Source organism: Haliotis cracherodii, unplaced genomic scaffold (genome assembly GCF_022045235.1).
Source record: "Haliotis cracherodii isolate W230 unplaced genomic scaffold, xgHalCrac1.p SCAF_9, whole genome shotgun sequence".
In the NCBI taxonomy this organism is placed as follows: Eukaryota; Metazoa; Mollusca; class Gastropoda; order Lepetellida; family Haliotidae; genus Haliotis; species Haliotis cracherodii.
Window position 1 is genome coordinate 51,825,597 of NW_027266343.1, and position 25,324 is coordinate 51,850,920.

Sequence of the window (25,324 nt, forward strand, 5' to 3'; positions counted from 1 at the left end):
TTAGGTCGTGTTGATCATGACAGGTCACAAGCAAATCTTCCTGCAAAGACCACTGAGGTTCTTCAAACAGTGCACACTGAACTTGACCACAGATAAAGATAATTTCAAAGACACACTACAACATGCTAAATAGGCTTCAGATGAAATTGATGCAATCTTGAAAACCATTAATTGTTCTCCATTGAAGACAGAGTTCATATATGCAGTACAGTATTAGAGTATTATGAGGACACAACAAGGCAATGCAAACAATGCGGGGATCACTCATAACATAGCTGAGCAAGTTAAACTCAACAAGCATATAGCTAATGAGAATAGAAACCTTACGCAGGAAGAAAGTGAATTCAGTCGGCGGTGTATTTGAGAAAGATTGCTTTGAAGACGAAAGAGCAGCCTACTTGGAAGCAGCTTCCGCTAATAGAGAAGCACTTCCATCAGAAATCAGTTCTCTCAATAATGATACTACACTGGCTGCATTTAAAGTCATGAGGAGAAGCTCAGGGAACGTTTGCAGGGAAAGCTGTTATGGGTAGTGATTGTAGCAATTGCAAGGCTGCTCGTATGTACCTGCTAAAGACTATCTAAAGTCTAATAAAACAAATCATGAGTAAACCTGTAGCGACCCTCTCTACGATAAGTCCAATTTGTTTATCGATGTTACAGCATGCGGGTCTATCATCAGGTGCAGCAATGGAAAGTGGTGGATGTAGTTGCAGCAGAAGAATGGAGTACCCTTGTGTGTACATAACAGGCTTCTCTACTCCAGTATAACAATATCTACGCTACTGTATAAACATTGCCTCCTACTTGTATATATACTTGCCAACCACACTCTGTAAATCACTTGCTTGATAACGGAGTTAGAACCTACACCTAAACGTCGCTCTTGATTGTAATAAAGAAGTTGTTCATCCATAAATTCTTATCCTTACGAAATATGTCCCTTTTAACTATATGATCGCTGACTTCTTTAACAGAACGTGTACCACTGTATGGAATACCTAAGGCAAGGTTACCCCCTTGTAGCAGAGTCAAACAAGCAGCCGTTTTGTTTTGTTTTAATTCATTTCATTTCATTGTATATTCAACCATATATAGTTTTAGGTTTCAACCAAATGTAGTTTTAGTTGTAGTTTTAGAACAGATCTCACAAACACACCTTTAACAGTGCCTCTGGCTGTGACATGTATCTCACGAACACAACCAACATGCTTTTCACAAGGTTTTAAAGTGTTCATGTGATTAGTTGATAGAGTCATTATATATAGGGGGTAGTGTGGCCTTTTGGTCACTCTGCTTTGCTCTCCCAGTGAGTCTACCAGGACGTTTATGCTGTGATCACATGGTGAATTTGTATAGTTTTTTTACATTTGAATTGTTTTTCGTGAGTAGTTTGTCAGAGGTTTGGGGCTTATTCGTTGTTTTGCTTGGTAATGTGTATAACATATGTTTAAAAGATAAGTTATGAAGTAATGTAAATTTTTATTTGGGAAGTAAATTTAGAAAGTTGTATTTGTATAAATTAATGGTTATTACATTGACGAACAGTTTACAGTGTAAATGCATTACAATTTATATGTATTTAAGTATACCTTGACTTGTTAGTCTTGTCATGATTATATGTTTGATTTATGCGTGAACTATATTTTACTTGTTCAGGTCGTCATTCTGGCTTTCTTGGCGGCAATATAGTTCATTTATGTTGTTCATTAATGTTTTTATTTAATTTGAATAGGATGAATGTGACGTGAATTTGTTATTTGTCAGACAGACATATTTATTTGTATAAGGCCATTTGACAAATTGTACAAAATACATTTCCATTATATTTATCTAAGAGTTACCTAATTGATACTTCTTTTTTATTTGAGAACAGTTACATTAGAAATTTTGTAGCGATGTTGGATAGTTGACAGAGTCTTTCTAAACAAAAATAATTTGAATTTGTTATTGCCCTTTAGTATTAGATGCATGATCATGTGAGACAAAATGTATAATCAAACATGCATTTATGTTACGACTGTAATGTTCATCTTGGCTGTTTGAATAAAAAGTGCATCCCGAACTCCGTCGTCTATCATCATTAAAGGGTGGATAGCACCGCCTTCACAAATCTGTATTTGGAGAAATAGCAAATTCACCACAGATACGTTCCTATGCTGCTGATTGTAGTCTGATGCATTCCATGCTTGATCCTGTGGTAATTGTGTACTTATTTCTGCAAGGATATATCTGATCTGATAGTATACGTATAAGACGAAAGCAGACTTACCAAGTTTGTTAATCGTTGCGAGGTGATCACTGACAGATACCTCAAAACGTGATGTAGCACACTATTTAGCAAAAGTGAGGTGGTTTTGCCAGAACTGCATTGGATTGGAGAACCAATCATGTGCTGTGAACCTGCATATTTCATTGTGCAAACACCTTTCAATATGAATCACAAAGAAACACTAGGCTCTGTTCGACGTTTATTGATAAATAAGCGATATGGCCTGCATTTTCCCTATATCATTTACATATTTGTTTGCTTTCAAGTTTATTTCATGGTATTTATCTCGTGCGTGAACAGCGATAACGATCTATATGCATCTCATGCAAATGAAATAAAAATATACATGTGAAACGTGTGTGCGAGCGTGTGCGCGTGTGTGAGCGTGTGTGTGTAAGGGGAGGGTTTGGGGTGCTGTTTTCGATTTGGGACAGAATATTTTCTTTCAGTCAGTGCTTCAAAAGTTATTCCTTATCTACATTACCTCCAGAATGGCAAGTGGGTATCAGACCCTCCAGACATTCATGGGATCAACGCTAATAGCACAGCACCAAAGACATGGATCAGGACTGTGCACTCTACAGTATAACGATATGTCACATGTGTGGCAAGCCGTGGGGTCAAGACTTATACTTATAAGCAGCGAAACGTCGTTGCTCCAGGAACAGTCTCATTCCACCTTGAGTGTTCACCATGATGTTTTGGAAGTGTTCGAGAACATGACTCTCCATCTAACAAATCACAGATGACTCCGAGTTGGGATTCACGTCTCTTTGAACAGTATCTCACTCATATCCCGTGTGAGTGTGTCAGTTGGGATTCACGTCAGTATGTCAGTCATATCCCGGCTTGACTGCTTCACGTGTGAGTGAGTTGGGATTCACGTCTCTTTGAACAGTATCTCACTCATATCACGTGTGAGTGTGTGAGTTGGGATTCACGTCTCTTTGAACAGTATCTCACTCATATCACGTGTGAGTGTGTGAGTTGGGATTCACGTCTCTTTGAACAGCATCTCACTCATATCACGTGTGAGTGTGTGAGTTGGGATTCACGTCAGTATGTCAGTCATATCCCGGCTTGACTGCTTCACGTGTGAATGAGTTGGGATTCGCGTCTCTTTAAAAAGTATCTCACCTGGTAGAACAGTTAGCTCTAGCTCGTAAACACCCCTTACTTACCCCAATATCCCAAAGAATAACAAACTACCTAAATGAACACCAAATTAAAAATCTTAAACAAAACTGCAAACAATCAAATATCTTCACCCCTAAAGTTAAAATAACCAAAATAGACACAACACTAGCTAGCCAAATAAATAAACAAACCGACCCAAACATAGCTAAAACTACCACACTAGCATACATACACAAAAATTGGCCAAATTGGTGTCACATTTACACGGACGGATCCTCAGATCCGACCTCCAAACACACGGGTTTCGGAGTCCATACCACACAACCAACTAAAACCACACAATCCTTCCGACTCCCAAATAACCAATCCATATTCACGGCAGAACTAATGGGCATGGCCTAAGCCCTCCACAATCAAGAATCCAAAAAACACAAAAAAATCCTAATACTTACTGACTCCCTAAGTGGACTACAAGCCCTTCAAAACAAAAATACCAAAAACCGACCTAAATTAATAAATCAAATACTTAAAAGCTCCAACGACCTAACTAAGGCAGGCAAACAAATAACCTTCTTGTGGATACCCGCCCACGTAGGAATATACGGTAATGAAAACGCCGATAAAGCAGCTAAACTATCCCTCAAAATCCCAGAAATAAGCTTAAACTTACCCATCTCAAAATCAGAAATTAAAAGTGTAAACAAACAAAAAATCACAAAAAAATGGCATAACCTATATCTAAACTCAAATAGCCAAATCAAAAGAGTGCTCAGCAAACCACCAACCAAACCAAAAATTCTCCATCCATCAAAAAAAATCGACAGAGTAATCACTAAACTCCAAACAGGACACACCAACCTAAATAACCACCTAAAAAAAATTAAAAAACACACTACAGGTAACTGCCCACACTGCAAACAACCAGAAACCCCAGAACACGCACTCATCCACTGCACACACTACCTAACACATCGAACCGCATTACAAACCACCCTCAATCTAAACAAGGCTCTCACTCTAGAAGCAATACTAAACCCACAAAATAAACTAGAAAACTTCAAGGCCTTAGGCGTATTCTTAATCAAAACGGAACTAATAAAACGCATCTAAAAACACAATAACCTACCAAATCAAAATCACATAAACAAACAATCATCCACCATACCCAGCTCCCTTAGTTCTCCACCCCAACCCCATCGGCATCTATTCCAAATCTCAAAATTCCCAAATTCTATATAAGCAACCCCTAAAGCCCCCTCTTAGGGTTGCACAGACCACCCTCGCCCCTTTCGGAAACACATTAAATGGCCTGGCCGGGCCCGTGTGCGAAATACGCATCAGTCGGAAAGCGCACGTTAAATCTCCAAAGTAAGTAAGTAAGTAAGTAAGTAGAACAGTCGGAAGTGACGTGGGTAGAAGACGTCCACCACTGAAACCTACGGGCGTTGTGCTTACGAACCGAGTGACGGGATCAGGGCAAATCTGGGATTCAAAACCACGACCATCAGATCAGGGCTATGTGAGGCTGATACCTTTTCAGCTAATCTTACATTCCTCGTAATTAGTTGGTTATTATCGGATTGATACAAACGTGTATGTGGTGCGATAAGCCATGATATTAAGAGGAGTGTTGAGTCAGTTTCGTTTAATCTCTTTTTAGCTACATGTACATTCCAGTAATATCACGACCGGGGATATTAGAAATGGGATTCACATAATGTAGGAATCGAACCCGGGGATCAGCTTGACGAGCTGACGCTTTAACTTCTATGCTCTACGCATCCACCCCTGTAAAACCAGACCTTCTCTTTCATTATTATAGATACTTCACTCAAAGCTGTAAGTAAATAGGAATATTTTATTTTGTCAATAAAAAATCACATTAAAACAGGCTTATTGTCTATGTGTTGCAAAGTCGTTTCGGTGGGCTGCTCAAATACATCAGCATGACACAGGGTCATATGTTACCTTAACGTATTTAGTATTGACGTTTACATTCATAGTGATCTCAAAGGAAATCTTTGAAAAAACGGAAATGGAAATTTAACCATTGTTCTTAAAATATTCCCAATAATCTCCTGCTGTGCGCTCTTCCCTGCCACCATATGGCACAGTGTCACGTGGGTCATGTTTAATCAATAGCAATAACCAATCACACTGACTGTGTTACAGCTGTTACGTGTAGCAGGGAACGTATAGTTACACGTGGTACAACCGCTTCCTGGAGGATGGAGGAATGTACGGAATTGTCGCACCCCCAAGAGGATGGGGGTGAAGAGAGGGTTGACAGACGTCTTCTCTACCCCGTGGATACATCCCCGCCCTTTCCCAGTCTGCTGATTCATGGGTTACAGGTACGTCCTTCTTTAATCTATGTAACCTGACATACAGATATTCGATAGGCATCTGATAAGTGGAGAGCCACCTGGGAGATTGACAGGCACCTGTAAGACAGTATGCATCTGAGAGAATGAGCGACACCGTAGAGATTGACGGACATCCGAGAGATTGACCAATGGCTTCAAACTGAGAAACTGATATATGCCATCCATCTGAGACACTGACCTATGGTATACAACCGAGAGACTGACATACATCCCAGAGACTGGCAGACACCGTAAAGACTAACGGACATCCGAGAGACTGACAGACACCTCCGAGACTAACGGACATCCGAGAGACCGACAGACACCTTCAAGACTAACGGACATCCGAGAGACTGACATACACCTCCGAGACTAACGGACATCCGAGACACTGACAGACACCTCCGAGACTAACGGACATCCGAGAGCCTGACAGACACCTCCGAGACTGACAGACATGCGAGAGCCTGACAGATACCTCCAAAACTGACAGACATGCGAGGACCGACAGACACCTCCGAAACTAACAGACATCCAAGAGACTGACAGACACCTCCGAGACTAACGGACACCCAAGAGACTGACAGACACCTCCGAGACTAACGGACACCCAAGAGACCGACAGACACCTCCGAGACTAACGGACACCCAAGAGTCCGACAGACAACGCAGAGACGGGCGGACATGCGAGAGACTGATATACACCTTAACGACTGACTGACATCAGTTCTGAGAGGACATACGAGAGTAACATGAAAGACAGACATATGGCATCCATGTGAGAGACTGAGGCGCCAGAGACACTGTGATCCTGGCAAATCACAGACATCTGAGAGACACACATCTTCATAGCTACCTTTGTTGACATTCGTTAGGCATTCCTCCAGTGTAACACCCCCATTGTCACATGGCGATCGTTACAGACTGCCCCAATATTACATCTTCTCTGTTGTCACGTGAAGATCGTAACACATTACTCCGATGTTACATACACTCTATCGTCACATGACGATCGTTACACGTTACTCCGATGTTACATACGCCCTATCGGCACATGACGATCGTTACACGTTACGCCAATGTTACATACACTCTATCGTCACATGACGATCGTTACACGTTACGCCAATGTTACATACACTCTATTGTCACATGACGATCGTTACACGTTACGCCAATGTTACATACGCCCTATTGTCACATGACGATCGTTACACGTTACGCCAATGTTACATACGCCCTATTGTCACATGACGATCGTTACACGTTACTCCGATGTTACATACGCCCTATTGTCACATGACGATCGTTACACGTTACTCCGATGTTACATACACTCTATCGGCACATGACGATCGTTACACGTTAATCCGATGTTACATACACTCTATCGGCACATGACGATCATTACACGTTACTCCGATGTTACATACACTCTATCGTCACATGACGATCGTTACACGTTACGCCAATGTTACATACACTCTATTGTCACGTGAAGATCGTCACAGATTGTTCCATTTTTATACGAGTATTGTTGTAATAAATGCGAGGTAGGTATTTGCCATCGCGCAACGCCACATACAACTAAACATGACAATTGCAGTGTAATGAATACAGTTTCTATCTCGACAACAGTAGACATGAACACATTTTATGTCATAGCATTTACTAAATATGTTTTATTAGTCTCTGTTTCTACGACTGGCAGTAATCATAAAAGTTTATCGCCGACTGGCAGTAATCATAAAAGTTTATCGCCAGCACGTTAACGGGTGCCATCCCCTAGCTTTCCTATACTGTATCTTGGAGATCTAAGGTGCCACGATTCGCTATGCAGAGTTGCGTCCCTTGGGCACGCCAGAAACCTATCATCTGGAGCGAGCAAAATAAAGCTTATAATAAAAACTGTCTTAATAAGATATTAGATCAATTTTCATACAAAGTTGACATTTTAACAGTACTGAGAAGCGAAAATGAGTATTTCACATAGCAGTGAGCATTTCTCCTCGTTATATCAAGTACATTTCCTCACATTATCGTCTAACATCGCTGCAGTGCAATTTGAACTAATTCCTCTACCATTCGTGTATTTATCTTTTAATCAAATAATTTTAGAACATTTCTCGTGCATATAATGATATTGCTATGGATCTATCATTCTGTTACTTGGTCTGTCAACCCGTGAAGATCCGAGGTAGAATAGGTCTTCAGCAACCCATGCTTGTCGTATGAGGCTCGCTGGCGTGGTTGATACATGTCATCGTATCCCAATTGTGTAGATCGATGCTCATGATGTCAATCTCTGGATTGACTGGTCCAGACTCGATTAGTTACTTACCGCCGTCCTAAGCTGGAATATTGCTGCGTACGGCGTTAAACAACAAACAAAAATTTGCTCTGTCTGACTGTCCATGCCTCGCTATCTCGAATGTACGGATATCCCGAAGATACAACAAGGTCCCGTTTGGTTCGAGATATCGGGATCCGACTGTATTATGATAATTGCTTAATTACAATTTCAGATGACATGAGAAAATCGAATTCGTATCTTGTTGGGAAAACGAAAAGATTAGGATTTAGTAAGCATACATCTCAATGAATAACAAATATCACAGCAACAAAAAAACAACAGCAGCCATGGGGAAACATGTCGCTCATTAATGCTGCCGCAGTCGTGACAATAGATCACTGAATCTATCAACGCACCCTGCACCTGGTGTGATGCAAGTATGCCGGCCATGTGTGCCTTGAGACCGGGGGTCACTTATTACACTTCTAGTTTAGCCATCGTTGTCACTGAAGCAGGGAAACTGAACAAAGCAGCTTTGCAGATATTAATACTTTAGGGCATGTTAATAACAAATGCTTGACGAAAATAAAATTTGAATAACGGAATTAACGTAAAACAGACCATACAAAATTACAGGCAAAACTACAGACAAAATGAATGTATAATTTCTGTTGCTATTTTGCTATTTATTCCCTATGGAATCTGTTTCAGCGGATGTTCGATAGTCATTATTCTCTGGCGTTGACGTTTGTAGTTTATGTATAACGTTCATATATATGCAATGTTTTATGCATAAATACAGCTAGGTCGAACATATGTTAACGGAGTTAGGAGAGGATCCATAACACATAAAATGCATTCACAAACTACACAGACTAATCAAGAGGCTAAATACTAACCCTCACTTTCTGTTAATATGGGGTAACATCTGCTAAACCCTAGGTCAACTCGATCTTTTGCCACAAAATGACACTGGCATGATGAAACGGAAATCTTATTGCATATTTGAGTTCCAAATGCAGCTCGCCTATATAATTGACTGGGCACTGGTGCACAACCTTTGTTGGCTGTGGTCCAGTGTAAAGATAAGTTGCTGGCTGTCCAGAATAGACCTCACTTACTCACTCACTTACTCACTCACTTACTCACTCACTCACTCATGAATTGCAACATATTTATAATGAAAGATGTCGACAAAATGTGCTTATAACACACAGTGTTGTATATGATGAGTATATCTCACATTGCCGTGAATATTTTTATAGTTTAGTGTAGTTTTCCATCATGCCTCGTTAAAATGCACAACACGGATTGGTTCTCCATGGAGCAGCTGTTACAGCAATTATTTGTTTTCGAATCTTATATTAGGAGTACAAATTGGATTATACGAGCCTTTGACGAGCGTAACATATATTTTATATGTCTAATATATGACACATACTATACGGAAACATACGAGGGTCCTGCTCTCTTTTTCATATAATTTTCTATTGAAAATATCTGAAAATTTACACATTTTGCTATTTAATACAGTAACTTTAGAACCTGAGGAGGAATATAAAGCATGAGTGAACCGCCTCATTTATGATATGGTGCCAAATGAGTTGCAGCCATGGCTGTTCACATTAGCACTGACACATCGGGAATCCACAATCTTATGATTCAGGGATCATTGTTAGCAAGCAAGCCAACGCCACATTATGTTTAGAGACAACTAAAGTATTTCCTGTTAGTCTACCTTATTTGCATAATTATCGGATTCAAGTTAAACGGATTGAAACATAATGCTAACCATTACAAGTTCGCGATTGACATCGGTGATTCTCTGATGTCCAGATAATATGTCCAGATAAATATGTTCGGGATCGTCAATAACATATGGTTGTATTAGTTGCATTGAAACACGGGGAGCGACAGAATGTCTAAATATGATGGCATAAATGTAGCAGCTCGTTAAGTCATACCGCAGATGACATCCTCACATGTTGCTGACGACGTACACCTCCTTGGTCACGATTACAAGGTGTCCGACCTCGCTCAGAAGGTCCTTGGTTCGAATCCTACATGGACCTCGGAAATGTTATAGCCGCTACATAAACACGTCGAAATCATAATTCATAAAAAAACATTAATGTTACACCCTTCGAAATTTATTCGCCCTGCACTCCCACTCGCTTATTTCTTAAATATAGTACACTTTTTGAGTTACGTCATGGACTGACGTCATGGTGCTGTCCAGATTACCGCCCCATGATCTAACGTATCCTTAGTTATGTCGTTCTTTCATTACCATCAAACAAGATGGCGCATCCATATCAATTTTCGGTGAAATATTTCTTTAAACCTTTTGAAAAATTGAATATCATTACCTGGGAAGAAATATGGCAAGATGATGTCAACCATCTCTCATGCCACGGGGTTGTCCCACCAGTTGCTCAGTGTATGGCATTTAGCAGCATTCTGCAATAAAACAAACCGACCACTGTTTTGTTTCTGTCGCCATGTTCGTCCAACGATGATGCCATATCAAGCCCCAGACCGTCGACAAAGTAGAGATAATTTATGGATAACAACTTTTTTATTTACTCTAAAGGCTTCCGAGTCATTTCATTGTGATTAAACAGAAAAATATTTAAATAAAAACTTTAATCTAAATATTACTTGTTTCTGCTTGGGATTATTTATAATGAGACACTGAACGGATAATACAATGTGACTTATTTAACCATAATCTACCTACTTAAGTGGTATTGGCTTATGTTTAAAATGTATGCTTTGTCTCTAAACAGGGAACAGACGAATAGGTGGAACAACCCATCAGTTAGCCCTGTTTCAGGATTTTCAATTTACGGCGCCCCTTATTGCAGATTTGATTCGCGTTTTAACTATAATAGTTCAGGACAAAACTATGCTTAATTACACTAAACATAGGGATAGAGCAAAACCTCCGAAGCAATAGATGATGACCCACGAGGTTTCTGAAATCGTGTTTATCCGTTGAGGTCCGCTTCCGTTATACACTCCTAATTCACAAAACACGAACGTACCCAGGCATAAATGTAACTGAGATAAGTTCCTATATCAGTCAAATGACATAAACGTATGCGGACAATTACCGATTTATGTATCAGCACCTAACAATCAGTGTAGGCATAGGCGTAGGGGTGGTCTAGTGGTTAAAGCGTTCGCCGGGCACGCTGAAGGCTCCTGGTTCGATTTTCCACACGAGTACAATGTGTGAAGCGCATGTATTGTGTTGCTGATATTGTTGGAATGTTGCTGAAAGCGGCGTAAAATTATACTCCCTGTAAGTGTAGGTAACGAAAGAGCGAACTTAGCTTGTACCGTTGTATAAGGTATAACGTATTATGTTTTAGCAAGCGTTTCAAGTAATATCGGGATCTCTCCCAGCGGCCGTAGTGATCGCCAACCTGATCGGGGCAGGAGAACAGTGGTGGGTTCGGGCCGAGCTTCTCAGCTTGTGCCTCCTCCTCAGTGGACTGGCAACCCTACTGCAAGTTTGTGTTGGGTGTAGGTATGTCGTCTATCGCATCTGCAGTAGGTATATACAGCTAACGTTTTATCTTTAAAAGCTTAAGGGGCATAATTAGCGTATGGAAGTTACATCTAAGGGGAATGTTATCTCGTCATTATTGCGACGGGGCCTGCTGGAAAGGTTTTGACTAAAGATATATAGTCTTAAATTGTATGTCATTTGTGTCTTCTGTTGGCTAAATGAACCTTTCGTTATAGGTTACCATTAATACAAGGGCCCGCTGGGACGATCTTGGTGGCCATTGTTGTCATTGTTAGTGATCCGAAATTAAGTGATGGTACGTGGTCAATAAGTTACACATGTGTATTTTGTCTTGGTGTTATGAGTTACGTTACGCTGCACCACTCTTGCCTTTTTAAAGCCTACTTTTGCGACACCAGGCTACCTCTGGCAAACACTTAACACACCTGACACATTTTAACCAGGGAGACTATACAAAGCCTTTGGAACAGGTTTCTGCATACACAAAATGTTAATGATCGGCACCACACAATGCGCCCTAGGTGAAGAACACAATTCACCAGAAACAAGGCTTTGAGAAATCAACGCCGAACAGCCAATCATATCGCTATTCACTTGCGCGAGGCTACCGGAATTTAAGTTTTTTGGCATGACTAGACGGTTAGGCATCGCCTGCATGTAGTTTATCTGTATGCTTGACGACCACGCGTTGAGCCACTTTTAACAAATTGACACATTCTAGCCAGACGCCATTGATGTTTGAGGCGTAGATACTAGGGGAATCGCCGATGGTTTCGTGTAATGTTTTCAGATGAGTCCAGACTCACGCTTGACTTTCTGGATCGGTGTGAACATGTCTGGAGGCATCCTAACGAACGCCATGCGACATTACAGATTTGAGGATGGGCCTGTAATGAAATGAGACGAGGTCAATATGACTGCCAGAACGCCCTGCACACTGTCAATGGAAGTTCAGTGGACAGTACTACCGAGACCATCGCCATACCATTGCCAATAGTTTTGTCGCTTGCGCGCCACGACGGTTCACGTTTAGACTTCCAAAACGACAACGCCTGTGCACGTTATGCATGTAATTTAAATGACTACCTCCAACACAGAACAACACCGGCATGACAAAAGCCAAATATGAGTCTTGACCTTTTCCCAACAGAGCACGTCTGAGACATGATTGGGAGACGTGTACGTCGACGTCAAAGGCCACGCGCTACGTTAGCCGAACTAGGCCAGGCGCTGCAAGAGGAGTGGGGAAGACTCACTCTAATCGTCATTGGGAGACTGATTTGGACCATTCAACATCGTACAAACGAACATTTGATTAATCGTTTACTGCATTTCCAATTAGTTATCAAGTCATCTTAAACGTTCATTTTACTACAAACCCCTGCCGTCCGAACGAACGTCATGCAAACGTCATTTTAAGGCAACGTGACAGATTTGACTTCAAATCTATCTGCCAACACAACATTACATATACACATATATTTCTCATTACTTGATTGTGGTCACTCCGGCTTGATAACGGTGTAAGAAGCTTCATCTAAACGTCGCTATATCCAGTAAACGAGAAGCTCATGTCCATAAAGTTGCACGTTTCTTATTTACAAACGCCCTCTTGTCTTCCTTGGTTGTTTGCACCCTTACAATCCACCCATTACCATCACTCGATTCCTCCTTGTATTTCTGTCATCATCTATTATTTACGAATATCTCCTACACTATTTGGTGAGTGTATTTAATACTGTTTATCATGTAGCATGTAAACGGGATATAAGGACATTAACAAAATGGTGATGTGACGTACTGCTATTTTCTGATATATTTTTGGCATAAATAATAATTGTGACCCACCAGGAGAAAGGGGACCTTATAGGTGGTAGGATGCAATTGTGTTTGACGTCACAAAGACGACTGACGTCAACTCAGTGAAGATAGCCATGTGTGCGGACTGTACAGAAAATCTTATATCTTTTTACTCGTTTGCTCGTAACGTAATAAAAACATTATTCCAAACCTTTCAGCTCACATATCTACTTTCAATTCATAAGACAGTATGTCTAAAAATTGTAATTATTGTATAAACAGTTAAGACGGAAAATGAGTCCAAATGTTTGATGTCATTTATTTCTTTAATAAGTATGAATTGAAGCTTGTGAATTGTATTTCAGTGCGCCGAAGATATTGTAGTTATAAAATATAATGTAAAGTCCAAATGTGATTTTTCATCCATACGGTCCCTTATCTCACAACTGCTGATACGACAATACATTTCACCCTATTTGTTTGCTCATACTTAGGCGCATTGCGTGAACGTACACCAGGAAATGACACGTCAACCGCACTGTGGAAGAAGCGGATGACCGAGGTGAGATCGTTGTGTCGTGTGAAGGGCCCTCCTATATGATTGTTCTCTTTCTGTAACGATAAATACCCCAAGACCTCTCCCAGCTTAATAGTGTTGTTAAGAATAGATTTCTTTGAAGTTTTGGTTTTGGTTGAGAATGTAAATGAAAAATGAAAAATGCCAGAAAGACTGAAACATTTCAGTAGTCGCGGTATAAATCGAATTCGATGAAACCAGGCGAGAGAAAGACCACGTGCAGCATGCAGACAACTGAAATCATGACATACATTATTGACAACCTTTCATCTCCTGCCTCAGTGGCTCAGTGAGTTGCAATACTAAACATGATATATGAGGTTGGAATTTCGATTCACGTAATTTTCATTTGCAAATCATTGTAATTTTAGGCATCAAAAATCAGCATAAACATATGAAGACTGTTTACACAATTCAACTGTAAAACCTAGCGTTTACCATTCAAATCTAAAACCTCAAAGAGGTATCACTTGAAAATAGCACCTCCCACAAGGTTACTATGAGATAGCAAGATAGCTACAACGTGGCAATAGGTTTATAATTGCATTTCAACATGTTACAAGAATAACTGAAGGCGACGTTTCATGTCACAAGTAATGAGAATGTTTGATATGTATGTTTCAATTCATTGCCAGATTATGCACATATGTTACACAATGTTGTATCCAGATCCAGGGAAACCTGATGCTGGCGTCTGGAGCTCAGTTTCTTCTGGGAGTCTCGGGAACTCTGGGGTTCCTCCTCCGGTTCATCGGTCCTCTGACAGTGGCTCCAACCGTACTTGTCCTCGGAATTACTCTCTGTCGGTACATGATACCACTGTGTGAACAACACTGGGGCATAGCCAGCTTGTAAGTAGTCAGGTAGTACTAGGGGTGACACTCTGTCGGTACATGGTACCACTGTGTGAACAACACTGGGGCATAGCCAGCTTGTAAGTAGTCAGGGAGTACTAGGGGTGACACTCTGTCGGTACATGATACCACTGTGTGAACAACACTGGGGCATAGCCAGCTTGTAAGTAGTCAGGGAGTACTAGGGGTGACACTCTGTCGGTACATGATACCACTGTGTGAACAACACTGGGGCATAGCCAGCTTGTAAGTAGTCAAGGAGTACTAGGGGTGACACTCTGTCGGTACATGATACCACTGTGTGAACAACACTGGGGCATAGCCAGCTTGTAAGTAGTCAGGGAGTACTAGGGGTGACACTCTGTCGGTACATGATACCACTGTGTGAACAACACTGGGGCATAGCCAGCTTGTAAGTAGTCAGGGAGTACTAGGGGTGACACTCTGTCGGTACATGATACCACTGTGTGAACAACTCTGGGACATAGCCAGCTTGTAAGTAGTCAGGGAGTACTAGGGGTGACACTCTGTCGGTGCATGATACCACTGTGTAAACAACACTAGCCAGCCTGTAAGTAGTCAGGGAGTACTAGGGGTGACACTCTGTCGGTGCATGATACCACTGTGTGAACAACACTGGGGCATAGCCAGCTTGTAAGTAGTCAGGGAGTACTAGGGGTGACACTCTGTCGGTACATGATACCACTGTGTGAACAACACTGGGGCATAGCCAGCTTGTAAGTAGTCAGGGAGTACTAGGGGTGACACTCTGTCGGTGCATGATACCACTGTGTGAACAACACTGGGGCATAGCCAGCTTGTAAGTAGTCAGGGAGTACTAGGGGTGACACTCTGTCGGTACATGATACCACTGTGTGAACAACTCTGGGACATAGCCAGCTTGTAAGTAGTCAGGGAGTACTAGGGGTGACACTCTGTCGGTGCATGATACCACTGTGTAAACAACACTAGCCAGCCTGTAAGTAGTCAGGGAGTACTAGGGGTGACACTCTGTCGGTGCATGATACCGCTGTGTGAACAACACTGGGGCATAGCCAGCTTGTAAGTAGTCAGGGAGTACTAGTTGTGACACTCTGTCGGTACATGGTACCACTGTGTGAACAACACTGGGGCATAGCCAGCTTGTAAGTAGTCAAGGAGTACTGGGGGTGACACTCTGTCGGTACATGGTACCACTGTGTGAACAACACTGGGGCATAGCCAGCTTGTAAGTAGTCAGGGAGTACTAGTTGTGACACTCTGTCGGTACATGATACCACTGTGTGAACAACTCTGGGACATAGCCAGCTTGTAAGTAGTCAGGGAGTACTAGGGGTGACACTCTGTCGGTGCATGATACCACTGTGTAAACAACACTAGCCAGCCTGTAAGTAGTCAGGGAGTACTAGGGGTGACACTCTGTCGGTGCATGATACCGCTGTGTGAACAACACTGGGGCATAGCCAGCTTGTAAGTAGTCAGGGAGTACTAGGGGTGACACTCTGTCGGTGCATGATACCACTGTGTAAACAACACTAGCCAGCCTGTAAGTAGTCAGGGAGTACTAGGGGTGACACTCTGTGGGTACATGATACCACTGTGTGAACAACACTGGGGCATAGCCAGCTTGTAAGTAGTCAGGGAGTACTAGGGGTGACACTCTGTCGGTGCATGATACCACTGTGTGAACAACACTAGCCAGCCTGTAAGTAGTCAGGGAGTACTAGGGGTGACCCTCTGTCGGTGCATGATACCACTGTGTGAACAACACTAGCCAGCTTGTAAGTAGTCAGGGAGTACTAGGGGAGACGCTCTGTCGGTACATGATACCACTGTGTGAACAACACTGGGGCATAGCCAGCTTGTAAGTAGTCAGGGAGTACTAGTTGTGACACTCTGTCCGTGCATGATACCACTGTGTAAACAACACTAGCCAGCTTGTAAGTAGTCAGGGAGTACTAGGGGTGATAATCTGTCGGTGCATGATACCACTGTGTAAACAACACTAGCCAGCTTGTAAGTAGTCAGGGAGTACTAGGGGTGACGCTCTGTCGGTGCATGATACCACTGTGTGAACAACACTGGGGCATAGCCAGCTTGTAAGTAGTCAGGGAGTACTAGGGGTGACACTCTGTCGGTACATGATACCACTGTGTGAACAACACTGGGGCATAGCCAGCTTGTAAGTAGTCAGGGAGTACTAGGGGTGACACTCTGTCGGTACATGATACCACTGTGTGAACAACACTGGGACATAGCCAGCTTGTAAGTAGTCAGAGAGTAGTACTAGGGGTGACACTCTGTCGGTACATGATACCACTGTGTGAACAACACTAGCCAGCTTGTAAGTAGTCAGGGAGTACTAGGGGTGACTCTCTGTCGGTACATGATACCACTGTGTGAACAACACTAGCCAGCTTGTAAGTAGTCAGGGAGTACTAGGGGTGACTCTCTGTCGGTACATGATACCACTGTGTAAACAACACTAGCCAGCTTGTAAGTAGTCAGGGAGTAATAGGGGTGATTCTCCGATTAATATGAAAATGAGATCACGTAGCAGGAACTACTTTCTATCTTCATACACCGATGCAGTGTCTTTTTCTCAATAAATAATTATTGTTGATTCACGTTAACAATATGCTTATGCAGAGGTTCCCAATGTATCCCCGTCTTTCTACAGACAAACGTGACTGCAAGTCATCTGGCACTATATGATGAAAAGGGCGGTTCACTCAAACAGTGTATTCATGCGCTAGTTCGTTGTGCGAACACATCTTAAAGGTCAAAGGAGTTAACTGACTTTAAAAGTCCAGTTTCCACCCTTACGCTGGAATTTCTGGGCTCAATCGTAGCGCAACAAGTAGTCCCTACTATATCCTTCCAATTAAACAATCAGATTTCGCCTCTCATATCACTTGCATTTGTTTCAAATAAAATGGCGGCACCCAGTCAAGATGATCTGATCCATAATCAAAATCCTTTTTGTAATATAAAGGGTCTTGTTTCGCGAAGTGCTTCCAATCACGTGTACACCATAATTTAAATTATGAAAAGATTTGGAAAATATCGGCTGACGCCGATTTGGAGGTGCATTACGCGAGTTTGACTGACTGCAGAGACCAGTTAGTCCAGCCAAAATATAGCTCCATGATTACAGCCTAGTTCTCCTAGGGCAGAAACTGAACTTTTATAGTCAGTTAACTAACTTGCCATGAGATCTATAAGATGCATTGAACATAGATTATTGTTAGAATAACAATAAGAGAATAGGGGTGACTCTCTGTCGGTACATGATACCGCTATGTGAACACTGGGAAATATCCAGGTTGTGAGCAACAAGGAAATAGGTACGTGATAAGTCTATGATATCGGTTGTCACAGAGGTAAGTCATGTAGGTTTAAGTTATGATATCTATTGCAGAACAATATCCCTCTACATCCTGTTCTCGGTCTTTCTGGTGAATGTGAGAATTCCGTTCCTAACGCTCCGTCGCCGGAAGTGTCATGTGACTCGATACGCACTATTTCAGTTAAATGCTGTGAGTATGTACACAATTTTCTCACCTTACATTTAAATACTTGCTGCTGATTGGTTAAGGAGGGGGACACTTATTTTCGATGTAGCCGCTCGTGTAGCCCGCTAAGAAATACATCGTTAGTTTTGCTAACTCCGTGAAACTGGAAATTTATACCAGACCTGTTAGAATGATTGTCGGTAGGATAAATTCGTTGTCAACCGACCCCTCGGGGCATATGGTGTGATGTATACAGTGGGAGGGCCTTTGACCGGTCCCCATAATTTCTCAAGTTAACTGATTACATACTAATATATCATTATTTAGCATACCTGCTGAGGTCATTAAGCCACGGGTGGTCCAGTTATATAGATTCACTCAGATTAGGATCCTCGCCCTGTCGGCTCCATATTGGTACCCCTGATTTTGTGACGGGTGTCACCGGTGGGGCAGGATGCGGTCAACGTGTGATGCAATTTCCCTATTTTGACTTCTATCATGTGTTCCTGCGTATTTTCAGGTTAATAATTGACTTGCCTTTGCGTGTGTTTGTCACGGGTATCACCTGTGTGGCAGACTATACTGACCTTTTTCCCTGGTACTATCATTGTTTGATGGGGACTGATAAACAAATGCTCATGATATAGTGGGATTCCGAAATGGTTTTCTGGCTTTTTTTTGCAAAAGTGCAAAGGTCTCCTATCAGTGTAAGCGATCCTTCCATATACATGCTATAATGTAACTGGAATACTGTTTACAGCGGCGTTAAACCTACCTCACTCGGGTTAGACATTCATAGGACACTTTGCGTAGCATTCAGTGCAAGCCGGTTGTCAGTAACAACTACTGATATGTTTTCATTATTAACATGTACGTTCAGGTAATCTTGGCAGTTGCTGTGTCATGGATGACGTGTCACGTGCTGACAGTGACAAACATGTTGCCAGGTAACTCTACCTTACATGGTCACATGGCCAGGACTGACGTCAGGATGAGGGTCCTCAATGATGCGCCATGGATCTTCCTTCCAGTACCATGTAAGTCAGTGTGTGAAAGTTTGTGTTCAAGGATTGTAATCGGCACTGTACCATTTACATATGTTTTCTATCTAGTCCTCTGTTGAAAGAAGAGGGGATGTTCCATCAACGTATATACTCACCGAAAGAAACGCGAACCATAGAAACATATATAGAGAAGTATGTACGTTAAGAAGAGATGTTTCCAATGTGTACCAATTAATGTAAAAGTTACAATCAGTCAAGTGTTACCACAGTGTCTTTATTGCTATCACAATATCCTGCAAGTGATTTCCGAACTTTACACGTTGATCCTGCACGAGACAAATAGTGCCTCTCGAGTCATGGATCAATGACATCACATTTGATGCGTTCAAGAGCATCGGTTCACACTACATAACATTATGTTCGTTGGTGCATCGAACAATATCTCTTGAAAATGTGCAAGTCTTCATATATCAACCAACATGTAGGGTATTAGCGTTTCTTTTGGCGGTGAGTATATATGGTACAATCAATGCGTAAAGTCAGTCAATGTGTAGAATGTGATTCACTTCGGCAACTTACAAAATGCCAGAATAGATAATACTTTTACATTTTGAACATGGCTCAAAGTAAGTTTTCAATAAAATGAAACTTTCACGAAACTTTCTAATTTCTATGAAATACTAACGTCATGATTCTATCCTTCTTAAAAAACTGCCATTTCTCAATTTATTCATTTGTGATCAAAAGTTGATTGATAGGCATTACTTAAAAGTTGACGAATGACAAGGTAGGCACAATTTTATGGATTACAACTTCTTTCATACTGTAGAAAGCAACGTTTCGGTAAAGATCCTTATGCCGTCGCTTTTTACAGTATTAAAGAAGTTGTTATCCATGAAATTGTGTCTACCTTGTAATCAAAACATTGCAAATTCAGTATTTCTGATCATATTATGGCTAGAGTTATTGAAGCGATACAACCGGTATCACGATCCGGTAAATATGACAATAGGGTCATCCCAGCTGGAACAACATTCTATTTTCTCAATATATTGTTGATTAATGTTCCCAACATAATCAGATAGGGGTTTCCCAAAGTGCTACCGTGTTTCTGCGGGGAAACATGGCTGAATGTCATTTGGTACAAAGATGAAATTGGTGGTACACTCAAACATCGTATTACCCTCGTACGATATTGTTTGTATTCCAATATTAAATATTACGGAAGCACACAGGGGTTATAATTTCTATTTCTCACTTGATTTACAGTTCCATATGGAATGCCCACCATAAGCGCTTCTGGTTTTGCAGCCATGGCAACTGTTACCATGGTGCTGATAATTCAGATACCAGGCAACTATTCTGCAACATCATCTGTGATTGACCTCCCTCAGCCGCCAGCCCACGCCATCAATAGAGGAATAGTGGTGGACGGGTTGACCGGCGTCATCAGTGGCATGCTGGGAGGGGTGCTGGCAAGCATGGCTTATGTGCAGAGTCTGGGTGTGGTCGCTGTCACGAAGGTGGGTCGGAGTCTGCAGCCAGCCTTACTACTGAGGCTGCGGATGGTCAGTGCTTATAGATTGGCGACCACGTATTGGCTATGTGGTAGCAATACAGTAGCTACATGTACGTACGGCATTGAGTGCCTATGTAAGTCCAAGGCCGAAACATAGTTTCAATGTTAACTTAAAGAGTGAGTTATATAAGATAATATTACCCTGCCTTGGGCGCACGTATGGGGTGAAGAGGGAAATGTACTGATTATGAAGATGATGCAGCGCAAATCCTTCCAGGAACTAGTCATAACCATTGCTGCACAGGACTAATTCGTCGCCAAATGTTGAGAACGGATTGTCGATATGCAAAATTTAGTGGTTTTATGTACGTCACAGTTTGTTAAGCGCGTCAATCAAAGAAGGTGTAGTTAACATTAAATATCACATACAATTCCAATATCATTATTCGTTCAGAATATGCACACACAACAGGGCCAGGGGTAATGTCAATCTGATTATGAATATCGAAATGTATTTTGTTCTTAAAGCAAATAATATTTATAGTTTATCAACAGGTTGCGAGTCGGATGGTGTTTGTGTCAGCTGCCTTGATTCTGATGGTAGGAGGCGTTGTAGGCAAGGTGGGGGCGCTGTTCACAATCATCCCTGACCCTGTGGTGGGCGGGGTCAACTTGGTGGCAACGAGCACCGTGACGGCAGTGGGCGTGTCGATGTTGCAGACAGTCGACCTGCCTTCCTCCAGGAACCTACTCATCCTGGGGACATCTGTCACACTGGGGATCCTCCTCCCAGACTGGATGGCCGCCAACGAAGACTCTATCAACACAGGTATTACGATCTCATCCACCTGAGAGGTAGCTTTGTAAGGCATGGTTCTCAGATATCATCACGCCATCTTGTAAGCGTGTTGTTTGAAGGTTTGCTGGTGTATTGAAGTTGCAGGCAATATGAGTGAGTGAGTGAGTATGGTTTTACGCAGCTTTTAGCAATATTCCAGCAATATCACGACGGGGGACACCAGAAATGGGCTCCACACATTGTACCCATGTCGGGAATCGAACCCGGGTCTTCGGCGTGACGAGCGAACGCTTTAACCACTAGGCTACCCGACCGCCCCTGCAGGCAATATGAGAATTGCGCTGTCGGGAACGATTGGAGACGGTAACAACCTGGTCACAGATTAAGGGGTGCGTCAAATGTAAAAACCGGTGATGACGCCATGTGTTCATGAAGAAACGTCGTGAAATATGTCTTGAATATAACTTTTTAGGATATATTGATAGTAACAATGACTAATCATTAAGAGGTGAGAGTCGCTGAATCAGGTGCTACCGTTACAGAAGGTGCTTCCATTAGAGCGGGTGCTACCGTAAGCATGAGTGCTACCATTAGAGCGGGTGCTACCTTTAGAATGGGTGCTTCCTTTAAAATGGATGCTACCATTAGAATGGGTGCTACCTTTAGAATGGGTGCTACCATTAGAGCTGGTGCTACCTTTAGAATGAGTGCTACCATTAGAGCGGGTGATAACGTTAGAATGGGTGCTACAATTAGAGCGGGTGCTTACGTAAGAATGGGTGCTACCATTAGAGTGGGTGCTACCTTTAGAATGGGTGCTACCGTTAGAGCGGGTGCTACCATTAGAGCGGGTGCTACCATTAGAGCAGGTGCTACCTTTAGAATGGGTGCTACCGTTAGAGCGAGTGATAACGTTAGAATGGGTGCTACCTTTAGAATCGGTGCTACCATTAGAGCGGGTGCTACCTTTAGAGCGGGTGCTACCATTAGAGCAGATGCTAACGTTAGAGCGAGTGATAACGTTAGAATGGGTGCTAACGTTAATATGGGTGCTACCATTAGAGCGGAGACTACCTTTAGAATGGGTGCTACCATTAGAGCGGAGGCTAACGTTAGAGCGAGTTCTAACGTTAGAGCGGGTGCTAACGTTAATATGGGTGCTACCGTTAGAGCGGAGGCTACCTTTAGAATGGGTGCTACCATTAGAGCGGAGGCTACCTTTAGAATGGGTGCTACCGTTAGAGCGGGTGCTACCATTAGGGCGGGTGCTACCACTAGAGCGGGTGCTAACGTTAGAATGGGTGCTACCATTAGAGCGGATGCTAACGTTAGAATGGGTGCTACCATTAGAGCGGATGCTAACGTTAGAATGGGTGCTACCATTAGAGCGGAGCCTACCTTTAGAATGGGTGCTACCGTTAGAGCGGGTGCTACCATTAGGGCGGGTGCTACCACTAGAGCGGGTGCTAACGTTAGAATGGGTGCTACCATTAGAGCGAGTGCTAACGTTAGAGCGGGTGCTAACGTTAATATGGGTGCTACCATTAGAGCGGAGGCTACCTTTAAAATGGGTGCTACCATTAGAGCGGATGCTACCGTTAGAGCGGGTGCTAACGTTAGAATGGGTGCTACCATTAGAGCGGATGCTAACGTTAGAATGGGTGCTACCATTAGAGCGGGTGCTACTTTTAGAATGTGTACTTCCATTAAAGCGGGTGCTACTTTTAGAAAGGGTGCTACCATTAACGCGGATGCTACCTTTAGAATGGGTGCTACCGTTAAAGCGGATGCTACCTTTAAAATGGGTGCTACCGTTAGAGCGGGTGCTACCATTAGAGCGGGTGCTACCTTTAGAATGGGTGCTACCATTAGAGCGGGTGCTACCTTTAAAATGTGTGCTACCATTAGAGCGGGTGCTACCTTTAGAATGGGTGCTACCATTAGAGCAGATGCTAATGTTAGAGCGGATGCTACCGTTAGAGCGGGTGCTAACGTTAGAATGGGTGCTACCGTTAGAGCGGAGGCTACCTTTAGAATGGGTGCTACCATTAGAGCGTGTGCTACCTTTAGAATGTGTACTTCCATTAAAGCGGGTGCTACTTTTAGAAAGGGTGCTACCATTAAAGCGGATGCTACCTTTAGAATGGGTGCTACCGTTAAAGCGGATGCTACCTTTAAAATGGGTGCTACCGTTAGAGCGGGTGCTACCATTAGAGCGGGTGCTACCTTTAGAATGGGTGCTACCATTAGAGCGGGTGCTACCATTAGAGCGGGTGCTACCATTACGAGGGATGCATCCGTTACCGAAGGTCCTACAGTTACAGCTGGTACTATCATTGGTGTAGCTGGTGCCATCATTGGTGTGAGTGCTCACGTTACAGTGAGTGATCCCGTTAGAGTAGGTGCTACCAGTGATGAGCAGGTGGTGCCAAAACAATTCTGTTTAAATGTGTTGTTTTTTTCAGGAAGCAAAGGATTTGATCAAGTAATAATCGTGTTGTTGTCTACACCGATGTTCGTGTCCAGTGTTTTGGGTTGTGTCCTAGACAACCTTGCTCCAGGTAATAGGAAATTAGGTAATTAGGAAACATTGACTGGGTTGATTTCATGTTCATCATATCGATCACTGGATTGTCTGATCTAGACCAGCATCCGCTGTATTGCAGGAATATTACCTCGAAGCTAAACAAAACAAACCATGTTCCCCAATAGTCCACCTTGGACATTTAGTCACCCCATAACGTTTGCAATACATTGTAAAGTGTGTTATATCGCTGGCATTCTGTATTATTCTGTAAAAGGCGACTAAGTTTGTTGTAAGAGGCGACTAACGGGATCGGGTGGTCAGGCTCGCTGACTTGGTTGATGCATGCCATCGTATCACAGTTGGGTCGATCGATGCTCATGATAAGAATCACTTGATTGCTAGGTCCAGACTCGATTATTTACTGACCGCCGTCATATAGCTTGAATATTGCGGCGTTAAACAAGATAAAAACAAACAAACGAAAACTGTACTATTCACGCACCTCTGACATAAAGGGGTAATGAGGAGGTATCAATGTTAAGAAAGGACCTGACGTTGTCACTTATGGTTGCAGGAACACTGGAGGAACGTGGTGTGGAAAAACGTGATTCGGCAAGACCATGCGATCGTTACCTGCCACAAAATGACCCTTACAGGCTGCCATACATCACCAGATTCATGGACAGAGTCAGGTGCTGTTCTTTCTTTCCTCTGTCTCCGACTTTTAACAAGGAGGTCATGTGTCAGTGTTGTTGTGACAGGACTAATTCCAAACCTTGTTGAGGGAATCAAGTGACATCAGAGACGTACGCGTGAGTCAGGATTTAGCAGAAATGATTGCAGAAATATCAGGAAGGGAGACAACAGTGAACATCAACTCGATCGTCTTGTGGGAGTGAGTTTAGCCACAGCCATGCAGGGGGACACAAGCAATGGTCCTCCCATAATGTACCCATGTAAGGTATCGACCCGGGACTTCGTTACAATAATCAAAAGCTTTAACCACTAGGCTATTAACGCCTTCAGAATGACCTCAAATATCCCTTGACTTGACTTTAAATCAAGGTCCATACTTCTTTTGTACTGGAATACAAACCTCCATAAAATCCGTACAAAGAAATAT

At 42.5% G+C, this 25,324-nt stretch overlaps 1 protein-coding gene across 1 annotated transcript; it reads left to right on the forward strand.

Moving 5' to 3' along the window:
* The first annotated feature begins 5,637 nt into the window (after window positions 1-5,637).
* Window positions 5,638-25,126, forward strand: LOC139453073 (solute carrier family 23 member 2-like). Its single transcript, XM_071234696.1, has 11 exons — window positions 5,638-5,763; window positions 11,446-11,603; window positions 11,822-11,901; window positions 13,901-13,968; window positions 14,653-14,834; window positions 18,259-18,376; window positions 19,233-19,389; window positions 20,626-20,879; window positions 21,431-21,704; window positions 24,140-24,235; window positions 24,776-25,126. The coding sequence occupies exons 1-11, from the start codon at window positions 5,638-5,640 to the stop codon at window positions 24,982-24,984; spliced, it is 1,722 nt and encodes a 573-aa protein (XP_071090797.1). The 3' UTR covers window positions 24,985-25,126.
* The last annotated feature ends 198 nt before the right edge of the window (window positions 25,127-25,324 follow it).

Coding starts and splice junctions, on each gene's coding strand:
- LOC139453073 (XM_071234696.1), top strand. CDS start 5,638: ATGGAGGAATGTACGGAATTGTCGCACCCCCAAGAGGATGGGGGTGAA. Junction 5,764..11,445: donor TGCTGATTCATGGGTTACAG/GTACGTCCTTCT, acceptor ATTATGTTTTAG/CAAGCGTTTCAAGTAATATC. Junction 11,604..11,821: donor CAAGTTTGTGTTGGGTGTAG/GTATGTCGTCTA, acceptor CTTTCGTTATAG/GTTACCATTAATACAAGGGC.